This window comes from Staurois parvus, unplaced genomic scaffold (assembly GCF_062004578.1).
Source record: "Staurois parvus isolate SC_StPar_1 unplaced genomic scaffold, SC_StPar_1.0 ptg002090l, whole genome shotgun sequence".
In the NCBI taxonomy this organism is placed as follows: Eukaryota; Metazoa; Chordata; class Amphibia; order Anura; family Ranidae; genus Staurois; species Staurois parvus.
Window position 1 is genome coordinate 110,001 of NW_028319886.1, and position 24,459 is coordinate 134,459.

The window sequence follows — 24,459 nt, forward strand, 5'->3', positions numbered from 1 at the left end:
CGTATGTGCTCTGCTAAGGAGTCACTTTGTGCGCTCTGGAATGAGTGTGTTTGGAGGCATTTAGGAGCGGCTCTCATGGGTTCACAGGTGACTGAGGAACTGCTTCCTTGCACTTGGAGATGTGTGCGCTTTGAGATGGCTTAGGAGCCACTCCCGTGGTCCCGGAGATGCCTGAGGAACTGCTTCTGTGGCTTAGGAGGCCCTTTGCGCACTCGGATGTGTGCATTTAGAGGCAGAACTGATTCCGTGCGCTCTGAGATGCCTTAGGAACCATATTTGTGCACTTTGAAGGTGGCTTCGGGTCCATGCACTCAGAGGCATCTTAGAAACTGCTTCTGTGCACTTGAACGCGATCTAAGAACTGTTTCCGTGTGCTTAGAGGCGTATGTGCTCTGAGGTGCCTTAGGAACCGCTTTGTGTATTTGGAAGTGGCTTAGGTGCCACTTCCGTGTGCTCGGAGACATGTGTGGCACATGTTACTGCTCGCTTGGAGGTGGCTTAGGGTCCTGCTCCCATGTGCTTGGAGGTGTCTTAGGGTCCGCTCGCATGCGTTCGGAGGTGGCTTAGAGTCCGCTCATGTACGCTTGGAGGTGTCTTAGTGTCCACTCGTGTGCGCTCGGCGGTGGCTTAGGGGTCCGCTCGTGTGCGTTCGGCGGTGGCTTAGGGGTCCGCTCGTGTGCGCTCGGCGGTGGCTTAGGGGTCCGCTCGGCGGTGGCTTAGGGGTCCGCTCGTGTGCGCTCGGCGGTGGCTTAGGGGTCCGCTCGGCGGTGGCTTAGGGGTCCGCTCGGCGGTGGCTTAGGGGTCCGCTCGGCGGTGGCTTAGGGGTCCGCTCGGCGGTGGCTTAGGGGTCCGCTCGAGTGCGCTCGGCGGTGGCTTAGGGGTCCGCTCGAGTGCGCTCGGCGGTGGCTTAGGGGTCCGCTCGGAGGTGTCTTGGGGTCTGCTCCCGTGCACTGGGAGGTGTCTTAGTGTCCGATCATGTGCGCTTGGAGGTGGCTTAGGGTCTGCTCCCATGTGCTGGGAGGTGTCTTGGTGTCCTCTTGCGTGTGCTCAGAGGTGTCATAGTGTGCTCGTAGGTGTCATAGGAACCGCTCGCATGCGCTCGGAGGCGTCTCAAACACTTCTGTGCACTGATCCACAACTTAGAAAACTCTTCGAAGTGTTTGGAGGCAGCTAATAAAACGCTCGCCAATTGACTAAAAACGCTCCAGGCGCACGCGTCAAATCTTGGAGGTGGTTTGGGGTCCGCTCGTGTGCGCTCGGAGGTGTCTTGGGGTGCGCTCGGAGGTGTCTTGGGGTCCGCTCCCGTGCGCTCGGAGGCATCTCAAACACTTCTGTGCACTGATCCACAACTTAGAAAACTCTTCTAAGAGGCAGCTAATGAAACGCTCGCCAATTGACTAAAAAACAAATCTTCGCACCGAGCCCGGTCTGCATTCTTGTACCAATCCTTCCCATCTGGATGCTAAAAAGTTTTTTTTTTTTGTTTTTTTTTTTTGTTTTTTTATGTCTCGTTGGCGACAGCTGGAACTTCTGCGTCTCCTTTTTTTTTTTTTTTTTTTTTTTTTATTGCCCCACCAGATGGGTTCTCCTCCTGACACCAGGAAACGGCAGCCCCGGCATTGTCAAGCGGGTGACCTATCCTTCCAAAAACGTCAACCCTGCGCGGCGTGCCGCCCTGCCGAACCTGAACTTGTCGAATAATCGAGCGTTGGCGGCAATTTTTTCTTTTTTTTTCTCCGGCCGGCTCAGACAGAGACCTTAGTGTACGGATTTATTTCTGGAGCGAAGAAGTGCTTATGGTTTCCATAAATCCTGACTTTTTTTTCTGAGTTATGTTATAGCAGGAAATACTTGTGCAGGAGCGGAATGGCTGCCAGTGCTCAACGTTTTCCCTTTGGGGATCCCCTCCCCCCTCCTCCAGGCAGTAAAAGGTTTGTGCAGAAAATAACGACCGCCTTTTTTTTTTTTTTTTTTTTTTTTTGTACCGGAATCCGGGAATCTGGGATCTGTTGGAACGTTTTGGTGGAGGATTTTGGACAGGATGTATGGTATGGATTTGCAGCGTGGGAGGTGGCAGGATATGGCCGCCGAGTCTTTCATTTTGATCTCCCGTTCAGTTGTCCGGCTCACGCAAACTGTTGCACACGATGGGGGGGGGGGGGGGGGGCTCATTTACTAAAAAAAGGGAGGCTGTTTGCTATACGTTGGTGTAAAAAAAAAAAGAAAGGAAGGAAGAAAGGCGTAACTGTTATTGGCTGCCACAGTTGTCACATGATCAGGAGCCAGCACCGCCAGCCTCCAATCATTACTTGAGACCAGAAGTTAGCTCCATCGCCATGCTGTAAGCGCAAAGGAACGCAGGACTCTCATGGCGACGTGTCAATGGGTGGGCAGTTAAGGCCGACCTCTATGCCATAGCTCCTATATGGGTGAGGTGGGCAGCAAGAGGTTAACAAGCCTTGGCTGAAAAAAAGGACCTTTTGCCCCGGGCTTTCGGGAGGCAATGGTGACCTCAACCTCTGCTTGGCCTCCCAAGTTGCATGGGTGACGTCAGGCTCTGTCCTGGTCTCCAATGCTACTGGAGCGCATGGGTGATGCCAACCTCTGCCTGGCCTCCCAGTGCTTCTAGGATTCATGGGTGATGACAAGCTCTGTCCTGGCCTCCAATGCTACTGGAATGCATGGGTGATGCCAACCTCTGCCTGGCCTCTCAATGCTTCCAGAATGCATGGGTGATGTCAAGCTCTGTCCTGGCCTCCAATGCTACTGGAGCGCACGGGTGGTGACAACCTCCGCCTGGCCTCCCAGTGCTTCTAGGATTCATGGGTGATGACAAGCTCTGTCCTGGCCTCCAATGCTACTGGAATGCATGGGTGATGCCAACCTCTGCCTGGCCTCTCAATGCTTCCAGAATGCATGGGTGATGTCAAGCTCTGTCCTGGCCTCCAATGCTACTGGAGCGCACGGGTGGTGACAACCTCCGCCTGGCCTCCCAGTGCTTCTAGGATGCATGGGTGGTGTCAAGCTCTGATGTGGCCTCCAATGCTACTGGAATGCACAGGTGATGACAATCTCTGCCTGGCCTCCCAATCAGGGGCAGACTGACCATTTGGAAACTTGGTCACTGCCCGAGAGACCAGGGTCAGTAGGGGGCCCCATGAGATGCCTTTTGGTACCTTTTTCATAGGCTTTTTTGAGTTTGGGCAAGGACACGGGGGCCCCATGCTCCCCTATTGCCCAGGGGCCCCATGAGTCGTCAGTCCGCCCCTGCTCCCAATGCTTCCAGGATGCATGGGTGATGGCAAACTCTGACGTGGCCTCTAATGCTACTGGGGCGCACGGGTGATGCCGAACTCTGCCTGGCCTCCCAATGCTTCCCGGATGCATGAGTGATGTCAGGCTCTGATGTGGCCTCCAATGCTACTGCAGTGCACAGGTGATGCCAACCTCTACCTGGCCTCTGATGCTTCTTAGAGGTACCAGGGACATCAACCTCTGGTTGTCTCCAACACTTTCAGGATGCAGAGGTGGCATCAATCTCTGTCCTGGCCTTCAATGCTTCCAGGAGGCACAGGTGATGTCAGCCTCTGCCCCAACCTCTATGCCATAGCCCCTATATGGGTGAGGTGGGCAGCAAGAGGTTAACAAGCCTTGGCTGAAAAAAAAGACCTTTGCCCCGGGTTCCCAATGCTTTCGGCAGGCATCGGTGACCTCAAGCCTTTGCTTGGCCTTCCAATGCTTCCAGGTTGCGTGGGTGATGTCAGGCTCTGTCCTGGCCTCCAATGCTACTGGAATGCACGGGGGATTCCAACCTCTGCCTGGCCTCCCGATGCTTCCAGGATGCCTGGGTGATGGCAAGCTCTGATGTGGCCTCCAATGCTACTGGGGCGCACGGGTGATGCCAACCTCCGCCTGGCCTCCCAATACTTCCAGGTTGCATGGGTGATGTCAAGCCCTGTTCTGGCCTCCAATGCTACTGGAGCGCACGAGTGATGCCAACCTCTGTCTTGTCTCCCAATGCTTCAAGAATGCATGGATGATAGCAAGCTCTGACGTGGACTCCAATGCTACTGGAGCGCACGGGTGATGCCAACCTCTGCCTGGCCTCCGATGCTTCTGAGAGGTACCAGGGACATAAATCTTTGCCTGTCTCCAACGCTTTCAGGATGCAGAGGTGGTGTCAATATCTCTCCCGGCCTTCAACGCTTCCAGGAGGACCTTCAATGCCCCTGGAATGCAAGGGTGATGTCCAACTCTCAATTGTCCTGGGAGGAATGGGTAATGTCAACCTTTTGCCCTGGCCTCCAACACTTCTGGGATGTATGGGTGATGTTCAACCTCTGCCCCAGCCTCCAATGCTACCAGGGGGCATGGGTGACGATAACCTCTGTCCTGGCCTCCTAGTGCTTCTGAGAGGCACAGGTGACATCCGCCTCTGCTCAGTCTCCAACACTTTCGGGAGGCATGGGCGATGTCAGCCTTGGCTTGGCCTCCCAATGCTTCCAGGATGCATGGGTTGATATTACTGCACCTCCTGGCAGAGTCCTGTGAAAATGCAAGACCACATTCTTGGAGGATTTTGAACGTCCAGCTCTGGCAGGAGGGATGGTGACCTCATCCATGCCTCCCGGAAGCATTAGAGGCCTCCTGAGATGTGAGCGGAAGAACTGTAATGTAGTCAATCTCCCGGGAGGTTCCTTGCAACACTTACTAGCTCGGCTTGTTGACCTCAGCGGGTATCGCTGTGGCCAGGGGCGTACTGACAACTCATGGGGCCCCTGGGCAATACGGGATCATGGGGCCCCTGTGTCTTTGCCCAAACTCAAAAAAGCCTATGTAAAAGGTACCAAGGGCATCTCATAGTGCCCCCTACTGACCCCGGGCCCTCGGGCAGTGCCCGAGTTTCCAAATGGTCAGTCCACCCCTGGTTGTGGCCTTGTATGTGTGGAGGTCTGAGGATGGAACTAATGAGATATTGACACTCCTGGAAGTGTCGGTTTCCCAGGGGACTTCACATAAAGATTTCTGGTGAACGGAGCGACGTTCTGGCGGCGTGGTCAGATGAAGAGGTTAACATGTCCGGTATTCAGGCAGTTATCAGTGGCCAAAAAAGTGGACATGCCCCATTTTTGGCAATGCATCACTCCACAGTGCATGATCCCGTGTTGTAGGGTGCAGCAACGCTCGCTGGTTGGAGCTGCTTAGACTTCAAAACGAATGGCGCCTCAATGCACTAACCCTTCTAACGCACGCAATATCACAAACGCCCCGCAGCAGAAAACCGCACCAACCCTGAAGCCCCGTTCGCACTTTGGAATCACCGCAGTTCTGCCTGCGATTCTAAAGCGCGTGGCAATCACCGCAAAATGTGTTTTGGGTACCATTTTTTTATCCTTTTAATGGCATCCCAAACGCGGTGCGATTCTGCTGCGGTTGTCGTGTGAAAGGATCGTGCGGCAAAACGCGCCTTGTAAAATTTATATATTTTATATTTAAAAAAAAAATATATATTTATTATTATTATTTTTTTGTTATTACTCATATACAAATTGTAATTGCTGAAACACGGAATGTGTGTGTATGTGTGTGTGTGTGTGTGTGTGTGTATACATACATACATACACACTGCTCAAAAAAATGAAAGGAAGACTTTGAAAACCCATCAGATCTCAATGGGGAGGAATCTCCTGCTGGATCTCTATACTGACATGGACGGGGTGATGGGTGAGGAACGTAAGGACGCCCCATCGTTGGATAGAAATGATCGACCTACAGAGGACTGAATTCAAAGACACCCCGAAAATCAAAGTGAAGAAATGATGCAGCAGGCGAGTCCATTTGGCTGAAATGTCATTGCAGCAACTCAGAATGGTCCTCAGTAGTCTGTGTGGCCCCCACGTGCTTCTATGCATGCCTGACAACGTCGGGGGAAGCTCCTAATGAGACCACGAATGGTGTCCTGGGGGATTTCCTCCCAGATCTGGACCAGGGCATCACTGAGCTCCTGGACAGTCTGAGGTGCAACCTGGCGGCGTCAGATGGACCGAAACATGATATCCCAGAGGTGTTCTATTGGATTTAGGTCAGGCGAGCGTGGGGGCCATTCAATGGTATCAATTCCTTCATCCTCCAGGAACTGCCTGCATACTCTCCCCACATGAGGCCGGGCATTGTCGTGCACCAGGAGGAACCCGGGACCCCCTGCACCAGGAGGAACCCGGGACCCCCTGCACCAGGAGGAACCCGGGACCCCCTGCACCAGGAGGAACCCGGGACCCCCTGCACCAGGAGGAACCCGGGACCCCCTGCACCAGGAGGAACCCGGGACCCCCTGCACCAGCAGGAACCCGGGACCCCCTGCACCAGCAGGAACCCGGGACCCCCTGCACCAGCAGGAACCCGGGACCCCCTGCACCAGCGTAGGGTCTGACAATGGGTCCAAGGATTTCATCCCGATACCTAATGGCAGTCAGGGTGCCAATGTCTGCCCTGTAGAGGTCTGTGCGTCCCTCCATGGATATGCCTCCCCAGACCATCACTGACCCACCACCAAATCGGTCATGCTGAACGATGTTACAGGCAGCAGAACATTCTCCACGGCTTCTCCAGACCCTTTCATGTCTGTCACATGTGCTCAGGGGGAACCTGCTCTCATCTGTGAAAAGCACAGGGTGTCAGTGGTGGACCTGCCAATTCTGGGGTTCAATGGAAAATGCCCATCCAGCTCTATGGTGCCGGGCAGTGAGCACAGAAGGGAATCTCCTTCGTGATCTCATCTCCCGGAATCTCCTCAATGCTCTCGTCTCCTGGAATCTCCTCCGTGCTCTCGTCTCCTGGAATCTCCTCCGTGCTCTCGTCTCCTGGAATCTCCTCCGTGCTCTCGTCTCCTGGAATCTCCTCCGTGCTCTCGTCTCCTGGAATCTCCTCCGTGCTCTCGTCTCCTGGAATCTCCTCCGTGCTCTCGTCTCCTGGAATCTCCTCCGTGCTCTCGTCTCCTGGAATCTCCTCCGTGCTCTCGTCTCCTGGAATCTCCTCCGTGCTCTCGTCTCCTGGAATCTCCTCCGTGCTCTCGTCTCCTGGAATCTCCTCCGTGCTCTCGTCTCTTGGAATCTCCTCCGTGCTCTCGTCTCCTGGAATCTCCTCCGTGCTCTCGTCTCCTGGAATCTCCTCCGTGCTCTCGTCTCCCGGAATCTCCTCCGTGCTCTCGTCTCCCGGAATCTCCTCCGTGCTCTCGTCTCCCGGAATCTCCTCCGTGCTCTCGTCTCCCGGAATCTCCTCCATGCTCTTGAGACTGTGCTGGGAGACACAGCAAACCTTCTAGCAATGTCACGTATTGATGTTCCATCCTGGAGGAGTTGGACTGCCAGTACAACCTCTGTAGGGTCCAGGTATGGCCTCATGCTACCAGTAGTGACACTGACCCGAGCCAAATGCAAAACTAGTGAAAAACAGTCAGAAAAGATGAGTAGGAAAAAATTGTCAGTGGCCTCCACCTGTAAAACCATTCCTGTTTTGGGGGTCGTCTCATTGTTGCCCATCTAGTGCACCTGTTGTTCATTTCATGAACACCAAAGCAGCTGAAACTGATGAACACCCCCCTCTGCGACTTACCTGACCAGATCAATATCCCAGGAGTTTCATCGACTTGATGCTGGACTTTGACTAAAAAGTCTACCTTTGTGTGTGTGTGTGCAATATATTTATATGGGTTTTTTAAATTAATATATGTATTCAATATATATTTTAAAAATGCATTATATATCACACAATCTATATCTCTTCTCTATTTTATTTATAAAAAAATACAAAATATATATAATTATATTTTGTATTTTTTTTTAAATAAAATAGATCTAGATTGTGTGATAGATAGATATATATATAGCATTTTTAATATTTTAATACATATATTAATTTTAATACATTAATTAAAAAAAAAAAAAAAAAAAAATAAAAAAATATATATATATATATATATATATATATATATAATTAAATTTTGTATTTTTTAATATACATTTTAAAAATGCATCATGTATCACACAATCTATATCTCTTCTCTATTTTATTTATAAAAAAATACAAAATATATATAGTTATATTTTGTATTTTTTTTTAAATAAAATAGATCTAGATTGTGGGAGATAGATATAGATATATATATATATATATATATATATATATATATATATATATATATATATATATATATATATATATATATATATATATATATATATTGCATTTTTAATATTTTAATACATATATTAATTTTAATACATATATTAATTTAAAATAAATAAATATTTAGATAGATAGATAGAGAGATATATATATATTACATTTTGTATTTTTTAATATATATTTTAAAAATGCATCATATATCACACAATCTATATCTCTTCTCTATTTTATTTATAAAAAAATACAAAATATATATAATTATATTTTGTATTTTTTTTTAAATAAAATAGATCTAGACTGTGTGATAGAGAGAGAGAGAGATAGATAGATAGATAGATAGATATATATATATATTGCATTTTTAATATTTTAATACATATATTAATTAAAAAATAAATAAATAAATATATATATATATATATATAAATAAAATTTAAATTTTGTATTCTTTAATATATATTTTAAAAATGCATCATATATCACACAATCTATATCTCCTTTGTATTTTTTTTTAAATAAAATAGACCTAGATTGTGTGATAGATAGAAAAAAAAAATAATATATATATATATATATAAAATTACATTTTGTATTTTTTATATATATTTTAAAAATGCATCATATATCACAATCTATATCTCTTATCCATTTTTTTTTTTTTATTTATAATAAAAATATATAAAAAAAATACAAAATATAATTTGAATGGCCAAGGGCCCATTGATGTGGTCCACTGAATGTTTTCTTCCTAGATTTTGCTCTGCAGTGCATTGCGTTGTGTGCGTTTTGCATGCATTTCCGTACTGATAAACAAAAAAAAACAGTGCATGCTTGATTTTTTTTTTTTTCCCCAGCAGTGAGATAAGGCAACATGTTGCTGTGAACCTCCGTCATAGGGAACCATTTTTTTTTTGGTTGCCATGCGTTGGGGCAATGCACTCACAATCGCACCTCAACGCATCTGGTGTGAATTGAACCCTAAATCTGAATTGCAAATGATCCTGCCATTAGAGTTCTTGTTCAGGCACTTCCTGTTGTAGGGTGGCCGCGCTCTGTGCCACAGGGGTGGACTGACAACCTTTTGTAAGAAAAGTGCGTCTTGCGGCTTCTTCGGTACGTTGCAGCCCATTCATAAAAAATGGGCTGCAAAAAAATTGCACCCTCCCCTCATGACGTCCGAGGAAATGGCAATTTATCCTGTTTGTGTAATAGCAAAATGTATCCAATTATTTATATCAGGAGCTTTCAAATGTCTCCAGCAGGGGCGGACCGACAACTCATGGGGCCCCCGGGCAATAGGGGATCATGGGGCCCCTGTGTCCTTGCCCAAACTCAAAAAAGCCTATGAAAAAGGTACCAGGGGCATCTCATGGGGCCCCCTACTGACCCCGGGCCCTCGGGCAGTGCCCGAGTTTCCAAATGGTCAGTCCGCCCCTGCTGTGCCAGTCTTGTGCCCCTGTATAGTCCCCCTTCTAATGAAGGTCGGTCTTCCATGCGGACGCATGTTCCTCAGAGCTGCAAAGCCTTCGCGGATTAAAGTGCCGTTCCAAATGAATGACACCACAAAGGCAAAGTCGTGTTTCAGCTCTTGAATCCTTTTTTTTTTTTTTTTTTTTTTTTTAGCTTTCCTTAAAATAATCCCCTTGTTCAGGCACTTCCTGTTGGTTGACAACGCTGTGTCCCAGTTTCCCAATTGTGCTCCTGTGTTGTCACATGGGCTTCCAATAGAGACTACAGTCGGCCATTTCAGCACAGGTTACAGGCATGGTCCACTGTGGTCACCATCAGGAAACCCGCCCTGAGAAGAGAAGTGGCTGCTAAGCGTCCGCAGGCGATTAGCAGCACTGAGATGCAACAAATAGAAGAAAAAAGTGGCCATTGTTGAGTAAATGTCATCCAGTTGGAGTTTGCATTGCTCAGATGGCGTTGGGTTCCTCCTCGTTTCCTCGACCCCCCCCAGTGGCTTGTTTTCCATCAATAAATGGCTCTGGGCTCCAGAACTTCTCATCCAGAGGACTTATCAGGGAAAATTTCAAAGTCGAGGTTAATGAGATAATTTTTTTCGAGGCCGGGGTCTCCACCCTTGGTGACCCCACTTTTCGGCCTCCTCCAGTTGGAATGTTCCCTGGGTGGAGGAGCACAGGGCTGAGCCTGTGTAGGGGTTAATTACATGACATACTCCACTGCAGAGGCGGCTGGCATGTTTGGAGAGAGTAGAAAGGACCCTGTTATGTGTTCAATGTGTGGGATCACATCCCACCCCAGGCACCGTCTGTGCCCCCTGGGGGGTGAGCAGGGAGTGTCTTATGTCAGCCTGGGAAATAAGGAGGCAATTGTCAGGCAATCACACCCCACCATCAAGAGGGAACGGTTAACCCTTTCCTCCTGGAGGACCATTATGAATGCTTCATTAACAAGTTGCTACTAGAAACTGATTGGTACCACTGTTGGTCCTTCACAGACCTCACCGAGTGGCTCGGCATGCTGGATGGACGACGAAAAACGGCAATATTCTAGAACAATCTGGTTAAATATGAGGAACTACTACTAGATCTACCATGACCTGGATCTATGAGACTACTACTAGATCTACCATGACCTGGATCTATGAGAATAACCATTGCTAGATCTACCATGACCTGGATCTATGAGACTAACCATTGCTAGATCTACCATGACCTGGATCTATGAGACTAACCATTGCTAGATCTACCATGACCTGGATCTAAGAGACTAACCACTACTAGATCTACCATGACCTGGATCTAAGAGATTACTACTAGATCTACCATGACCTGGATTTAAGAGACTAACCACTACTAGATATACCATGACCTGGATCTATGAGACTAACCACTACTAGATCTACCATGACCTGGATCTAAGAGACTAACCACTACTAGATCTACCATGACCTGGATCTAAGAGACTAACCACTACTAGATCTACCATGACCTGGATCTAAGAGACTAACCACTACTAGATCTGCCATGACCTGGATCTAAGAGATTACTACTAGATCTACCATAACCTGGATCTAAGAGGCTACTACTAGATCTACCATGACCTGGATTTAAGAGACTAACCACTACTAGATATACCATGACCTGGATCTATGAGACTAACCATTGCTAGATCTACCATGACCTGGATCTATGAGACTAACCACTACTAGATCTACCATGCTCTAGAGTCCAGTGGCGGCGTGCTTTACACCATGGCATCCAACGCTTTGCATTGCACTTGGTGATGGAAGGCTTGGATGCAGCTGCTCGGCCATGGAAACCCATTCCATGAAGCTCTCTACGCACTGTTGTTGGGCTCATCTGAAGGCCACACCAAGTTTGGAGGTCTTTAGCTATTGACTCTGCAGACAGTTGGCGACTTCTGCGCACTGTGCGCTTCAGCATGCGCTGACCCCGCCCTGTCATGTGACGTGGCCTACTACTTGGTGGCTGAGTTGCTGTTGTTCCCAGTTGCTTCCACTTTGTTATAATCCCACTAACAGTTGAGCGTGGAATATTTAGTAACAAGGAAATGTCACGGATGGACTTATTGCCCAGGTGGCCACCTATCACGGGACCACGCTTGGAGTCACTGAGCTCCTGAGAGCGACACATTCTTTCACCAATGTTTGTAGAAGCAGTCTGCATGCCTAGGGGCTTGATTGTATACACCTGTGTCCATGGAGGGGATTGGAACACCTGAATCACATGATATGGAGGGGATTGGAACACCTGAATCACATGATATGGAGGGGATTGGAACACCTGAATCACATGATTGGGAGGGCGGGGCCAATACTTTTGGCAATATAATGTATCCCATGACCTGGATACATGAGAACCTTCTCAGACATGCCAGTGAGGACTGAAAACTAAAAAGTACAATTTGTTACATTGTTTTTTAATTTGTTGGGAAGGGGGGGGCGTCTACATAGTTTTGGTTGGACTGTGGTTTTGCCGTGTCTCTTCCTGTCTGGAAGCCCCTCCCCTTCTAGTTGAACAGGTCCAAGGATGGCCACTCCAGGTTGGGTGTCTCCACCAGGGGCGGACTGACCATTTATAAACTCGGGCACTGCCCGAGGGCCCGGGCTCATTAGGGTTCCCCATGAGATGCCCCTGGTACCTTTTTTCATAGGCTTTTTTGAGTTTGGGCAAGGACACAGGGGCCCCATGATCTCCTATTGCCCGGGGGCCCCATGAGTTGCCAGTCCGCCCCCTGGTCTTCACCACCTTGCAGGGTCCAGTGCAGCCACGGTTACAGCTGGTGAGAACTATACTGTATGGGAACGCACATGTTTGGAGCTCTGAAACCTGTAGTCCCATGGAGGGGGGATTGGTGGGATTGAGTGTGTGCGCTCCCTGACCCAGACCCAAGGGAAGCGGGGCACAGGAACCAGAGGCTCCAGTGGTGAAGATGACAAATCCAAAGTGTTCACACGCCTACTGTCCTTGGCTCCGCCTGTGCATACAAGTGGACTTACATCAAAAACTGGAGAGTTTAGTCCTTCTGTAAGAAAAGTGCGGCTTCGGTACGTTGCAGCCCATTCATAAAAAATGGGCTGCAAAAAAATGGCACCCTCCCCCCATGACGTCATGGGAAATGGCACTTGTAGCAGCGGAGAGGCAATTTATCCTGTTTGTGTAATAGAAAAATGTATCCAATTATTTATATCAGGAGCTTTCAAATGTCTCCAGCAGGGGCGGACTGACAACTCATGGGGCCCCCGGGCAATAGGGGATCATGGGGCCCCTGTGTCCTTGCCAAAACTCAAAAAAGCCTATGAAAAAGGTACCAGGGGCATCTCATGGGGCCCCCTACTGACCCCGGGCCCTCGGGCAGCGCCCGAGTTTCCAAATGGTCAGTCCGCCCCTGGTCTCCAGTGAAGGTTTAGAAGGTGAACCAATCATAAAAGGTTCCATCCCAGAGATCGAGAACAATGTAAACCCAACCCCCAAAACCCGACCCACGAGGAGCAGAAATACTTTATTATAGCTAATAATTGTACCCAATCAATGTGCTGATTATTAGTAATCTACACTTGGGTGGTGGGCTTCCTATTACTATGCGCTGATTATTAGTAATCTACACTTGGGTGGTGGGCTTCCTATTACTATGTGCTGATTATTAGTAATCTACACTTGGGTGGTGGGCTTCCTATTACTATGTGCTGATTATTAGTAATCTACACTTGGGTGGTGGGCTTCCTATTACTATGGGCTGATTATTAGTAATCTACACTTGGGTCGTGGGCTTTCTATTTCTATGTATATATTATTAGTAATCTACACTTGGGGGTGGGGCTTTCTATTTCTATGTATATATTATTAGTAATCTACACTTGGGTGGTGGGCTTCCTATTACTATGTGCAGATTATTAGTAATCTACACTTGGGTGGTGGGCTTCCTATTACTATCTGCTGATTATTAGTAATCTACACTTGGGTGGTGGGCTTCCTATTACTATCTGCTGATTATTAGTAATCTACACTTGGGTGGTGGGCTTCCTATTACTATCTGCTGATTATTAGTAATCTACACTTGGGTGGTGGGCTTCCTATTACTATCTGCTGATTATTAGTAATCTACACTTGGGTGGTTAGGCTTCCTATTACTATGTGCTGATTATTAGTAATCTACACTTGGGTGGTGGGCTTCCTATTACTATCTGCTGATTATTAGTAATCTACACTTGGGTGGTGGGCTTCCTATTACTATGTGCAGATTATTAGTAATCTACACTTGGGTGGTGGGCTTTCTATTTCTATGTATATATTATTAGTAATCTACACTTGGGTGGTGGGCTTCCTATTTCTATGTATATATTAGTAATCTACACTTGGGTGGTGAGGCTTCTATTTTTATATATATATTAGTAATCTGCACTTGGGTGGTGGGGCTTTCTATCTCTAGGTGCAGGTTATTAGTAATAATCTACACTTAGGTGGTGGCGCTTCCTATTTCTTTCTTTTTAAACCATAGCTGGGGGGCCTGTAGACAGGAAGTGGCTGCAAAGAGGCCACAGGAGAACAGTGCTGAGATTTAATAAAGGATAAAAAGATGAATAAAAGGATTTTGTAACTTTTATTTTTTGTTTTTTGATAAACAAAGCCAACTTTGAGTCATTCAGTTCGGGCGCACATCTACATTAACCCTTTCCTTGACCGTTTGTATACTGTACTGGGGGGGGGGGGAGGAGAAGTGGTTTCTTCAAGGACAATGGACAGGCTGGGAGGACGCTTCCTTTTCCTCCGATTCGGATACTCCCTCCTGGGATCCCTCACCATTCATTAGGTATAGAAGATCATTTCATTGATGAGAAAACATTCAGTGCCTCATGCTGGACACAGTGGAGTGGGGGGCCGGGCCTAAATCCTACCCGTGACCTTTATACCATTGCATGCTGCAAGCGCCGTCATCTCCGCTCTTCATTCACTCGTCAGCCTTGACCACCAAGTGGTATGTAGTGTGCCGTCCGGGAAGGAATGTACGTGGCCCAGCAGACTGGCTGCATTCCTCCCTTATAATAATAGCCTGACATGTGAACCGCTCAGCCCCAAAAAGTACCTTTTGCATCATTGCTCTTCACATATAGGATTTCTCTATTTATAAACCGAAAACTATTTCCAGATCTGTTTTGGCTCCAACGGATGTCGATACTTGTTTACAAAGTCGCAAAAATGCAACCTATCCGAGCTGAAGATTTATAAGTGGCTACAGAGGAATATACATTGAAATGAAATACCCGTATATAGGTGTCAAAATGTACAGGATGTGGCCACGTGACTGTCACACCTATAGGAGTTGTTGGACATTCAAAAACCATGACCATTAATATGGAGTTGTCCTTCCACGGTCAATAACGTTGGGTTGTCCCTCCGTGGTCAGTAAAGTTGGGTTTTCCCTCCGTGGCCAGTAAAGTTGGGTTTTCCCTCCGTGGTCAGTAAAGTTGGGTTTTCCCTCCGTGGTCAGTAAAGTTGGGTTTTCCCTCCGTGGTCAGTAAAGTTGGGTTTTCCCTCCGTGGTCAGTAAAGTTGGGTTTTCCCTCCGTGGTCAGTAAAATTGGGTTTTCCCTCCGTGGTCAGTAAAATTGGGTTTTCCCTCCGTGGTCAGTAAACTTGGGTTGTCCCTCCACGGTCAGTAAACTTGGGTTGTCCCTCCACGGTCAGTAAACTTGGGTTGTCCCTCCACGGTCAGTAAACTTGGGTTGTCCCTCCACGGTCCGTAAACTTGGCTTGTCCCTCCACGGTCCGTAAACTTGGCTTGTCCCTCCACGGTCAGTAACGTTGGCTTGTCCCTCCACCAGGGGCGGACTGACAACTCATACGGCCCCCAGGCAATAGGGGATCATGGGGCCCGTGTACTTGCCCAAACTCAAAAAAGCCTTGTCAGTAAAGTTGGGTTTTCCCTCCGTGGTCAGTAAAGTTGGGTTGTCCCTCCGTGGTCAGTAAAGTTGGGTTGTCCCTGCACGGCCAGTAACGTTGGGTTGTCCCTGCACGGCCAGTAACGTTGGCTTGTCCCTCCGCGGCCAGTAACGTTGGCTTGTCCCTCCGCGGCCAGTAACGTTGGCTTGTCCCTCCGCGGCCAGTAACGTTGGCTTGTCCCTCCGCGGCCAGTAACGTTGGCTTGTCCCTCCGCGGCCAGTAACGTTGGCTTGTCCCTCCGCGGCCAGTAACGTTGGCTTGTCCCTCCGCGGCCAGTAACGTTGGCTTGTCCCTCCACCAGGGGCAGACTGATAACTCATGGGGCCCCCGGGCAATAGGGGATCATGGGGCCCCTGTGTCCTTGCCCAAACTCAAAAAAGCCTATGAAAAAGGTACCAGGGACATCTCATGGGGCCCCCTACTGACCCCGGGCCCTCAGGCAGTGCCCGAGTTTCCAAATATTCAGTCCGCCCCTGCCCTCCACGGTCAGTAACGTTGGCTTGTCCCTCCATGGCCAGTAACGGTGGCTTGTCCCTCCGCGGTCCAGAACAGTTGGGCTTGTCCCTCCGCGGTCCAGAACAGTTGGGCTTGTCCCTCCGCGGTCCAGAACAGTTGGGCTTGTCCCTCCGCGGTCCAGAACAGTTGGGCTTGTCCCTCCGCGGCCAGTAACAGTGGCTCGCCCCCCTCCCACGGCCAGGGCATGAAATTGACCCCCTTTGTGGATAGAACAGGGGCGGACTGATAACTCATGGGGCCCCCAGGCAATAGGGGATCATGGGGCACCTGTGTCCTTGCCAAAACTCAAAAAAGCCTATGAAAAAGGTACCAGGGGCATCTCATGGGGCCCCCTACTGACCCCGGGCCCTCGGGAAGTGCCCGAGTTTCCAAATGGTCAGTCCGCCCCTGGGATAGAACAACCTCCACTCATCTCAGAAGACTTTCCACAAGATCTTGGAGGGTGTCCATGGGTATTTGTGTCCATTTGTGAGATCAGCTACTGATGTTGGATGAGAAGAAGACCTGGCTCACCATCGATGTTCCAATTCATTCCACAGGTGACACTATAATGCTCCTAAATTCTTCGGGACATGTTTTGTAATATTTGATTTGTGGACGGAACGCGCTGTTTTTGTTACGCAGTCTATAGAATACGCTCGGCACATCCCAAATGTACAGTTATGACCTGACCATAGCCTGAGAATCCATCTCTTCCACTGGATTGGGTATGGACACACAAGGTCCACGTCACCTACAACAGTTTGTGAGATCTCCAGGTGCTTGTGACTGCGGTCATTGTGTCTCGGGTGCTCATTGTTCCATGGCATGATTTTTTTTTTTTTTTTTTTCTTTTGTGTTCTTTTTTTTTTTCTTTTACATAAATACTGACCTTGATGCGGCTATTGTGTAGAAATAGGACTGCTGGATGGAGATCTAAAATGGTGATTTAAAGCTGAAAGGTTCATCCCTCCTCCCCCTCACCAACATGCTAATGGCATTTTTTTTAAATAAAATCTTTCCATTTTCATTTACATTAATTTAGACCCGGAGACATCACTAGGTCTCTGTGCTCCTCTATGCAATGCCAACATCATGTCATCACTGAGTTTTCTGTGCTTCACTATGCAGTGATGACATCACCGGGACTAAAAATAAGGTATGTCGTGAAAATAAAAAAAAGATTTAATTATGTCGACGAGGGGGAAGGGAAGGCAAAATATAAGCTGGGTAAAGTTCAGCTTTTGTTATCTCCCCTTTTTTTTTTTTTTTTTTTTTTTTTTTATAATCCTTTTTTTTTTTTTCAATTCCTAAACTTGGTAACTATAAATTAGTTTCCTTTTTAAATGACCTAATTTTAGAGCGGGGGAGTTTTGTGTCGGCGATGTTCCTGGAGGTCTGTCCAAGCAGGGAGTGGCCTGGAAAGCTGCGGAGGGGAACTTTTCATAGAACCGCATTTCTACTTTCTTTAACCACATTGAGTGCGTGTACAGTATATTACAAACTGCTAGGGGGGCGCTGTAACAGGTGATGACGCTGGATTTTCTGCATTTCTTTTTTTTTTTTTTTTTCCTATAAAATATTCTGGGTAATTTATACAAAATTGTAAAAAAAAAATAAAAAAAGTAATAAAATAAATTATTAAAAAATAAAGTAAATTAAAATAAAAAAATAAATAAATAAATATATAGAATAAAAAACTAATTAAAAAAAAATAAAATAAAATATATATATATATATATATATATATATATATATATAATAAAAAACTAATTTAAAATAAAAAAAATATATATATATATAAAATGTGTGTGTGTGTGTGTATGTGTATATATATATATGTATATATTAGTGTCAAAATTTCTTAGATCAATACAGAGAGCTACAGAATGAGAACCTCTAATGGAATTGAGTGAAATTTTGGGAATGTTCTATCAATTCTTTATTTTATTTATTTTTTAATTTGCAAACCTCTGAACTTTGTAACTTCCAACCCAGAATTTCCATTTGAAGTCGACGATGGTCCAAACCGAGGTCCAAAAATGTCAGAAAACACTGTAGCGTATGATCCTAAATTGTGCAGAATTGTTTGTGAAAATCCTGGTGGTTCTTCCTTTTAAATGTATTTATTACCATGGATACTAGGATAGAAGGAAGGGGGAGGAGGCCTTTGACTGGGGGGACATGGTGAGACTGCCAGTCGAGTTAAGGAATGCTGGGGGACCTGGTGGGACTGGTAGCCAAGCAATGGAAAGGTAGGAGCTGGTGGGACTGGCAGCCAAGCTATGAAAAGGATGGACCTGGTGGGACTCGCAGCTAAGCTAAAAAAAGGGTGAAGGGACCAGGTGGGGCTGGCAGCCGAGCTTTGGAAGGCTGAGGGGACCAGGTGGGGCTGGCAGCCGAGCTTTGGAAGGCTGAGGGGACCAGGTGGGGCTGGCAGCCGAGCTTTGGAAGGCTGAGGGGACCAGGTGGGGCTGGCAGCCGAGATTTGGAAGGCTGAGGGGACCAGGTGGGGCTGGCAGCCGAGCTTTAGAAGGCTGAGGGGACCAGGTGGGGCTGGCAGCCGAGATTTGGAAGGCTGAGGGGACCAGGTGGGGCTGGCAGCCGAGATTTGGAAGGCTGAGGGGACCAGGTGGGGCTGGCAGCCGAGCTTTGGAAGGCTGAGGGGACCAGGTGGGGCTGGCAGCCGAGCTATGGAAGGCTGAGGGTACAAGGTTGGGCTGGCAGCCGAGCTTTGGAAGGCTGAGGGTACAAGGTTGGGCTGGCAGCCGAGCTATGGAAGGCTGAGGGTACAAGGTTGGGCTGGCAGCCGAGCTATGGAAGGCTGAGGGTACAAGGTTGGGCTGGCAGCCGAGCTATGGAAGGCTGAGAGGACCAAGTGGGACTGGTAGTCAAGCTGTAGAAGGCTGAGGGGACCAGGTGGGACTGTTAGTCAAGCTATAGAAGGCTGAGGAGACCAGGTGAGGCTGGCATCCAAGCTATAGAAGTCTGAGGCGACCAGGTGGGACTGGTAGTCAAGCTATGGGTGCTTGGAGAACAGAAGAAGCAGATATAGGGCACAAACTGCCTCTTGGAGCAGCCTTGGGTCCCTTTCTTATAAAGGACTTTCAGAAATTCAAACTGCCAAAAAGAAAACTGAAATTGGGATTTGGATGAAGGGCATCGGAATTCATGAAATTCGGTCTGTAACAAAAGGTCCTCTAAATTTCAGGATCATCTCTAATCTCTGATTAATGAAAGCCCTCCTTGTACCACTAGTCAGCTCAAGCCCTTAGATGACTGGAAATATGTTCTCTTTCTGTGCGGCTCGTCCCCGGGGCAGCACCATGTCATTGTAAGGAGGACCTAACCAGCTGTGCTCGGGTTGAAGATCCTTCTTGCAAGGTGTGTTTTTTTTTTTTTTTTTTTGTTTGTTGCTAGAACAAAGGAAACTTCCTATTTTTGTAGAGGTTCTTTTTAACATCACATACCAGGCTCCAGGGTCTAAACCAGTGTTCCTCAGCCTTTAAAAGTATGCAAACCTCGAGGCACCCCAGTCTAAAAATGTAAAAATTTATTAATGGCAAGCCTACGCCTGGGACCATGCACACAACCACCATGAAATTGACCTAAAGTCAGAGCCTCCCCTATACATGAGCCCCCCCCCCCTCTCACATCAGAGCCTACCTTTTTGGCTCCAGCAGCATAGAATAGGGTAGGAGGTCGTGCATTTCCATCTTCTGAATGCTGGGGGTGGGCCTGCATACCACCTGCCATGGTCCAGGGTCATGTGTTGCCACTTTGCAGGCGAGTCGGTTGCCATCACCCTAGCAATGAATGACATCATGTGTCCTGGCCCTAGAAGGTGGTTGGTTTATTTTTTTCTACGTCTTGCCGTTGGGGGCCCTACGCCCTTCACGGCTTGCCGTTGGGGGGCCCTACGCCCTTCACGGCTTGCCGTGGGGGGCCCTATGCCCTTCGCGGCTTGCCGTGGGGGGCCCTACGCCCTTCGCGGCTTGCTGTGGGGGGCCCTACGCCCGTTGGTTGCCATCACCCTAGCAATGAATGACACCATGTGTCCTGGCACCAGAAGGTTGTTGGTTTATTTTTTTTACGTCTTGCCGTTAGGGGCCCTACGCCCTTCACGGCTTGCCATTTGGGGCCCTACGCCCTTCACGTCTTGCCGTTGAGGGCCCAACACCCTTCACGTCTTGCCGTGGGGGGCCCTACGCCCTTCACGTCTTGCCGTTGGGGGGCCCTACGCCCTTCACGGCTTGCCGTGGTGGGCCTTACGCCCTTCACGGCTTGCCGTGGTGGGCCCTACGCCCTTCACGGCTTGCCCTTGGTGGGCCCTACGCCCTTCACGGCTTGCCCGTCGTGGGCCCTACGCCCTTCACGGCTTGCCCGTCGTGGGCCCTGTGCCCTTCACGGCTTGCCCGTGGTGGGCCCTGCGCCCTTCATGGCTTGCCTTGGGGGGGCCCTACACCCTTCACGGCTTGCCGTTGGGGGGCCCTACGCCCTTCACGGCTTGCCGTTGGGGGGCCCTACGCCCTTCACGGCTTGCCGTTGGGGGGCCCTACGCCCTTCACGGCTTGCCGTTGGGGGGCCCTACGCCCTTCACGGCTTGCCGTTGGGGGGCCCTACGCCCTTCACGGCTTTGCCGTGCAATGAATGACACCATGTGTCCTGGCTCTAGAAGGTTGTTGGTTTATTTTTTTTATGTCTTGCCATTGGGGGCCCTACGCCCTTCACATCTTGCCATTGGGGGCCCTACGCCCTTCACGTCTTGCCATTGGGGGGCACTACGCCCCCTATGCTCATGATGGTGATCCAAGGCAAAGTGGGTCCTGTGCTCGGGGTAACCAGATCTTGGTGAGAGGTAATAAATACCTGGAGGTGTTCCATAGACGCTCTACTCCGCTTGCTACTAGTAATATAAATATATCTGATGCTGGCTCCACTTTTTTATGGCGAGCGCGGCGTTTGTGTTTTTTCTCACGTTTCTTCGTTGGGTGTTGGGAAGTTACAGCATGGAGTAAGCGTTGCTCCGAAGTGAGAGAACTGCTGCGACCGTCCCCTCTGAGCTCTTACTGGAAAATATTTAGCAGTGGAAACTATTTGGCACTATGCATAGGAGGGGGGGGGGGGGGGGGTAGGTATAGAAACGTGCGGCGAGTGGGATAATCGCAGCCGGCTGGAGGAATGATAAGTAAATCAGCTGACAAGGTGCCTCTAACACTGGACATGTCTTCTACTCGGATGTCTTTGGCAGCGTGCGCTCGCTATACTGGGTACTTTTTATGAATTTATTAGATGCTGAGCCCCAACGACACGTTCCTTCTTCCGGGGAAATGCATTGGAAAGGAAATTCTACTACTTTTGGGTGTTTGTAGCGGACAGATTTCACTTTATACTATGTTGCTTTTTTGTCGTGATACAAGACGATTGTGAAATTCGTTTAATTGCTTCTTACATTCGGGCGATACAGATACTTCAAGTCCTGCCAATGGAGCCATACTTCCTTACGTCTTGCCATTGGGTCTGCATGCCTTGCTATTGGGGGCCCCATGCCCTTCACTTCTTGCCGTTGGGGGCCTTACGCCTTTCAAGTCTTACCGTTGGGGGCACTACGTCTGTCACCTCCTGCCGTTGGGAGGCCTACACCTTTCACCTCCTGCCGTTGGAGGGCCTACACCTCTCACGTGCTGCCGTTGGGGGCCCTACGCCCTTCACATCTTGCCATTGGGGGCCCTACGCCCTTCATGTCTTGCCATTGGGGGGCGTACGCCCTTCACGTCTTACCATTGGGGGGCCTACGCCCTTCACAGCTTGCCGATGGGGGCCCTACGCCCTTCACGTATTGCCGTGGGGGGCCCTACGCCTTTCACCTCCTACCGTTGGGGGGCCTACGCCTCTCACGTCCTGCCGTTGGGGGGCCTACGCCTCTCACGTCCTGCCGTTGGGGGGCCTACGCCCCTCACGTCCTGCCGTTGGGGGGCCTACGCCCTTCACGTCTTGCCGTGGGGGCCCCTGCGCCCTTCACGTCTTGCCGTTGGGGGCCCCTGCGCCCTTCACGGCTTGCCGTTGGGGGCCCCTGCGCCCTTCACGGCTTGCCGTTGGGGGCCCCTGCGCCCTTCACGGCTTGCCGTTGGGGGCCCCTGCGCCCTTCACGGCTTGCCGTTGGGGGCCCCTGCGCCCTTCACGGCTTGCCGTTGGGGGGCCTACGCCTTTCACCTCCTGCCGTTGGGGGGCCTACGCCTTTCAGCTCCTGCCATTGGGGGGGGGGGGGCCCGTGGAAAGTATAAGAGCTGATTACGGAGGTCTGCACAGGTTGTTGGATACATTGTTGGTTTTATACAATATTTTATGTGGTCCTAATGCAGTAAAAAATTTTAACAACTTCATAATAATAATTTTGATTAATGTTCCTCAAAATTTCATACTTTATTTTTCTCAGAATTCGTTTTTTGGTTCTTTTTTGTGTCTGAGAAATATAAAATAAATTTTTCTTTAGACAGGTGACTAACAATCTTCAAGCTGCCACTAAAAAAGGTCTTCACCTGCCCTCCATGGCCGTGTGCCTTAGGCTGGCCATACACTATACAATCTGATTGCACAATCTATGTACAATTTTCCTTTTAGGCCCCATGCACATTGAGCATTTAGTCCAAGTATATGGCGCTCTGGCGTTTGGCTGCGGATGGAAAGCACAGATGTCCCGTCCAGCCCCGCTGCTGGTGGACTGTCAAAGTTTCTGCGTCCAGAGAGAGCACCTAGCAGTATGAGCGTTTTTAGGGCAGTATGCACCCAGGGATAAACCCTTGGAACCCAAGACGTCTACTTTCCCAGAATTCGTCCTTGGGTGCACACTGCTCCAAACATGAAAAAAAATTCTTAGAGAATAGTTGAGAGCTTTCCTGAAATTTCAGCAAAAACCAGTAGATAGGATCTGGATGTTCAACAGCCTCATTTATAGGTGTGATGGTCAGGTGTCCACCAACGTTTGACCACGTAATCCCTGAGCTATGTAAGGAAATCAAGAATCCAAAAACTGACCTCTGAATTCTATCTTGAGTACCATTTTAAGTTTTTAAGGGTTAGAACTCGTTTGTTCGTGTCCTTTTTCATGTTGTTCTTCAGATACTTACCCGTATTTACTTTTGTTGCAGAAGTTGAGGCCAAGAAGGCTTGTGATTGGCTGCGGGCTGCAGGATTCCCTCAGTATGCCCAACTGTACGAAGGTAAGATTTTGTCGTTGGTGACCAAATCTTAGTGTTTCAGAAATTGGCCTACAGACACGTCTTTGTACTCTAACGAGGGGTTCCGAACCTTGGTCCTCAAGTATTGTATCTCCAGTAGGTCATGTCTTCAGGGTTTCCCTCACCTTGCACAGGTGCCTTTTAAATCATTGTCACTGACTTGGTATTTTTGATGGTTATTTTATCTAAGGTAAAGTCCTTCAACATGGTCAACTGGGGGGGGGTCCTAGAGGTTGGGAACCACTGCTTTATGGAAGCAACCTCTCGTTACTCCACACTACAGAGGCGCATTGGGCAGGGATGCATGGGGCCATTTAAATATTATTGGTGCTGAGGCCACGGAGGATGAGGGGGTTGGGGGCTTTGGTTAGGCGCTATGTTGAAGCTCACTTCACCTTTAAGCCTTTCATGACGCCCAATAACTTGCACATGTCCCCCTAACCAGTGTCATTTTCAGTGACGTCCAGGCTAGCTCTGGTAGCATAGACAAAAAGCTGGAGGGATCCATGAACACTGGGACCACCCCACTGGAACCAGAGTACTCTTGGTTGCCATTAGGGAGGTGCTTCCCACAGTGGCTGCGCCCTGTCAGTTCCAACAGCGGAGAGCCTCTCAACTGGCTGCCGATCACTTGCCCAAATATTTCTGCCTTAACAGGTGTTGCCTCTCTGAGCTGCTGAAGAAAGGAAGCGGAGAAACTCATCTTACCTTGGCAAATCCACTAACTCGGGGTGTTGTGGGAAAAGGAGTCAAAGGAGCCATAGTGTACTGTCTCTTAACTAAGGAGTACCAATCCATCACCCAGAGAACAAGCCATGCCCCTCTGGGATGGCAAACACCTCATGGGTGGGGAAGACCTTACAGTGCCTTCATGGTAAAATGTCTTCGGTCTTCTCTATGAGGTCAAAAATCAAGACGCAAGAAGTCAAAAGACAAGGCCTTGCTCACCAGGCCTTGGTTTTCCATACGGACATCGCTACCTTGAGATGCTGACACCACTCCCACACTTTGGTATACTCTCTCCTAAGTGGGGAACACCAACCAATCACCGAGAGAACAAGTCATACCGCCCTAGAATGGGGAACCCCTTATGAATGGGGAACATCTTACAGCATC

The 24,459-nt window shown here is 48.8% G+C and overlaps 1 protein-coding gene across 2 annotated transcripts in view; it reads left to right on the forward strand.

Annotated features, from left to right (window-relative positions):
• Positions 1 to 24,459, forward strand: part of STARD8 (StAR related lipid transfer domain containing 8) — a 141,078-nt gene that overhangs the window by 63,697 nt on the left and 52,922 nt on the right. For both annotated transcript variants that reach the window (XM_089664894.1, XM_089664893.1), the window contains one exon: positions 23,254 to 23,325. In XM_089664894.1, the coding sequence (XP_089521020.1) occupies positions 23,254 to 23,325 (72 nt within the window). The remainder of the gene's footprint in view (positions 1 to 23,253; positions 23,326 to 24,459) is intronic.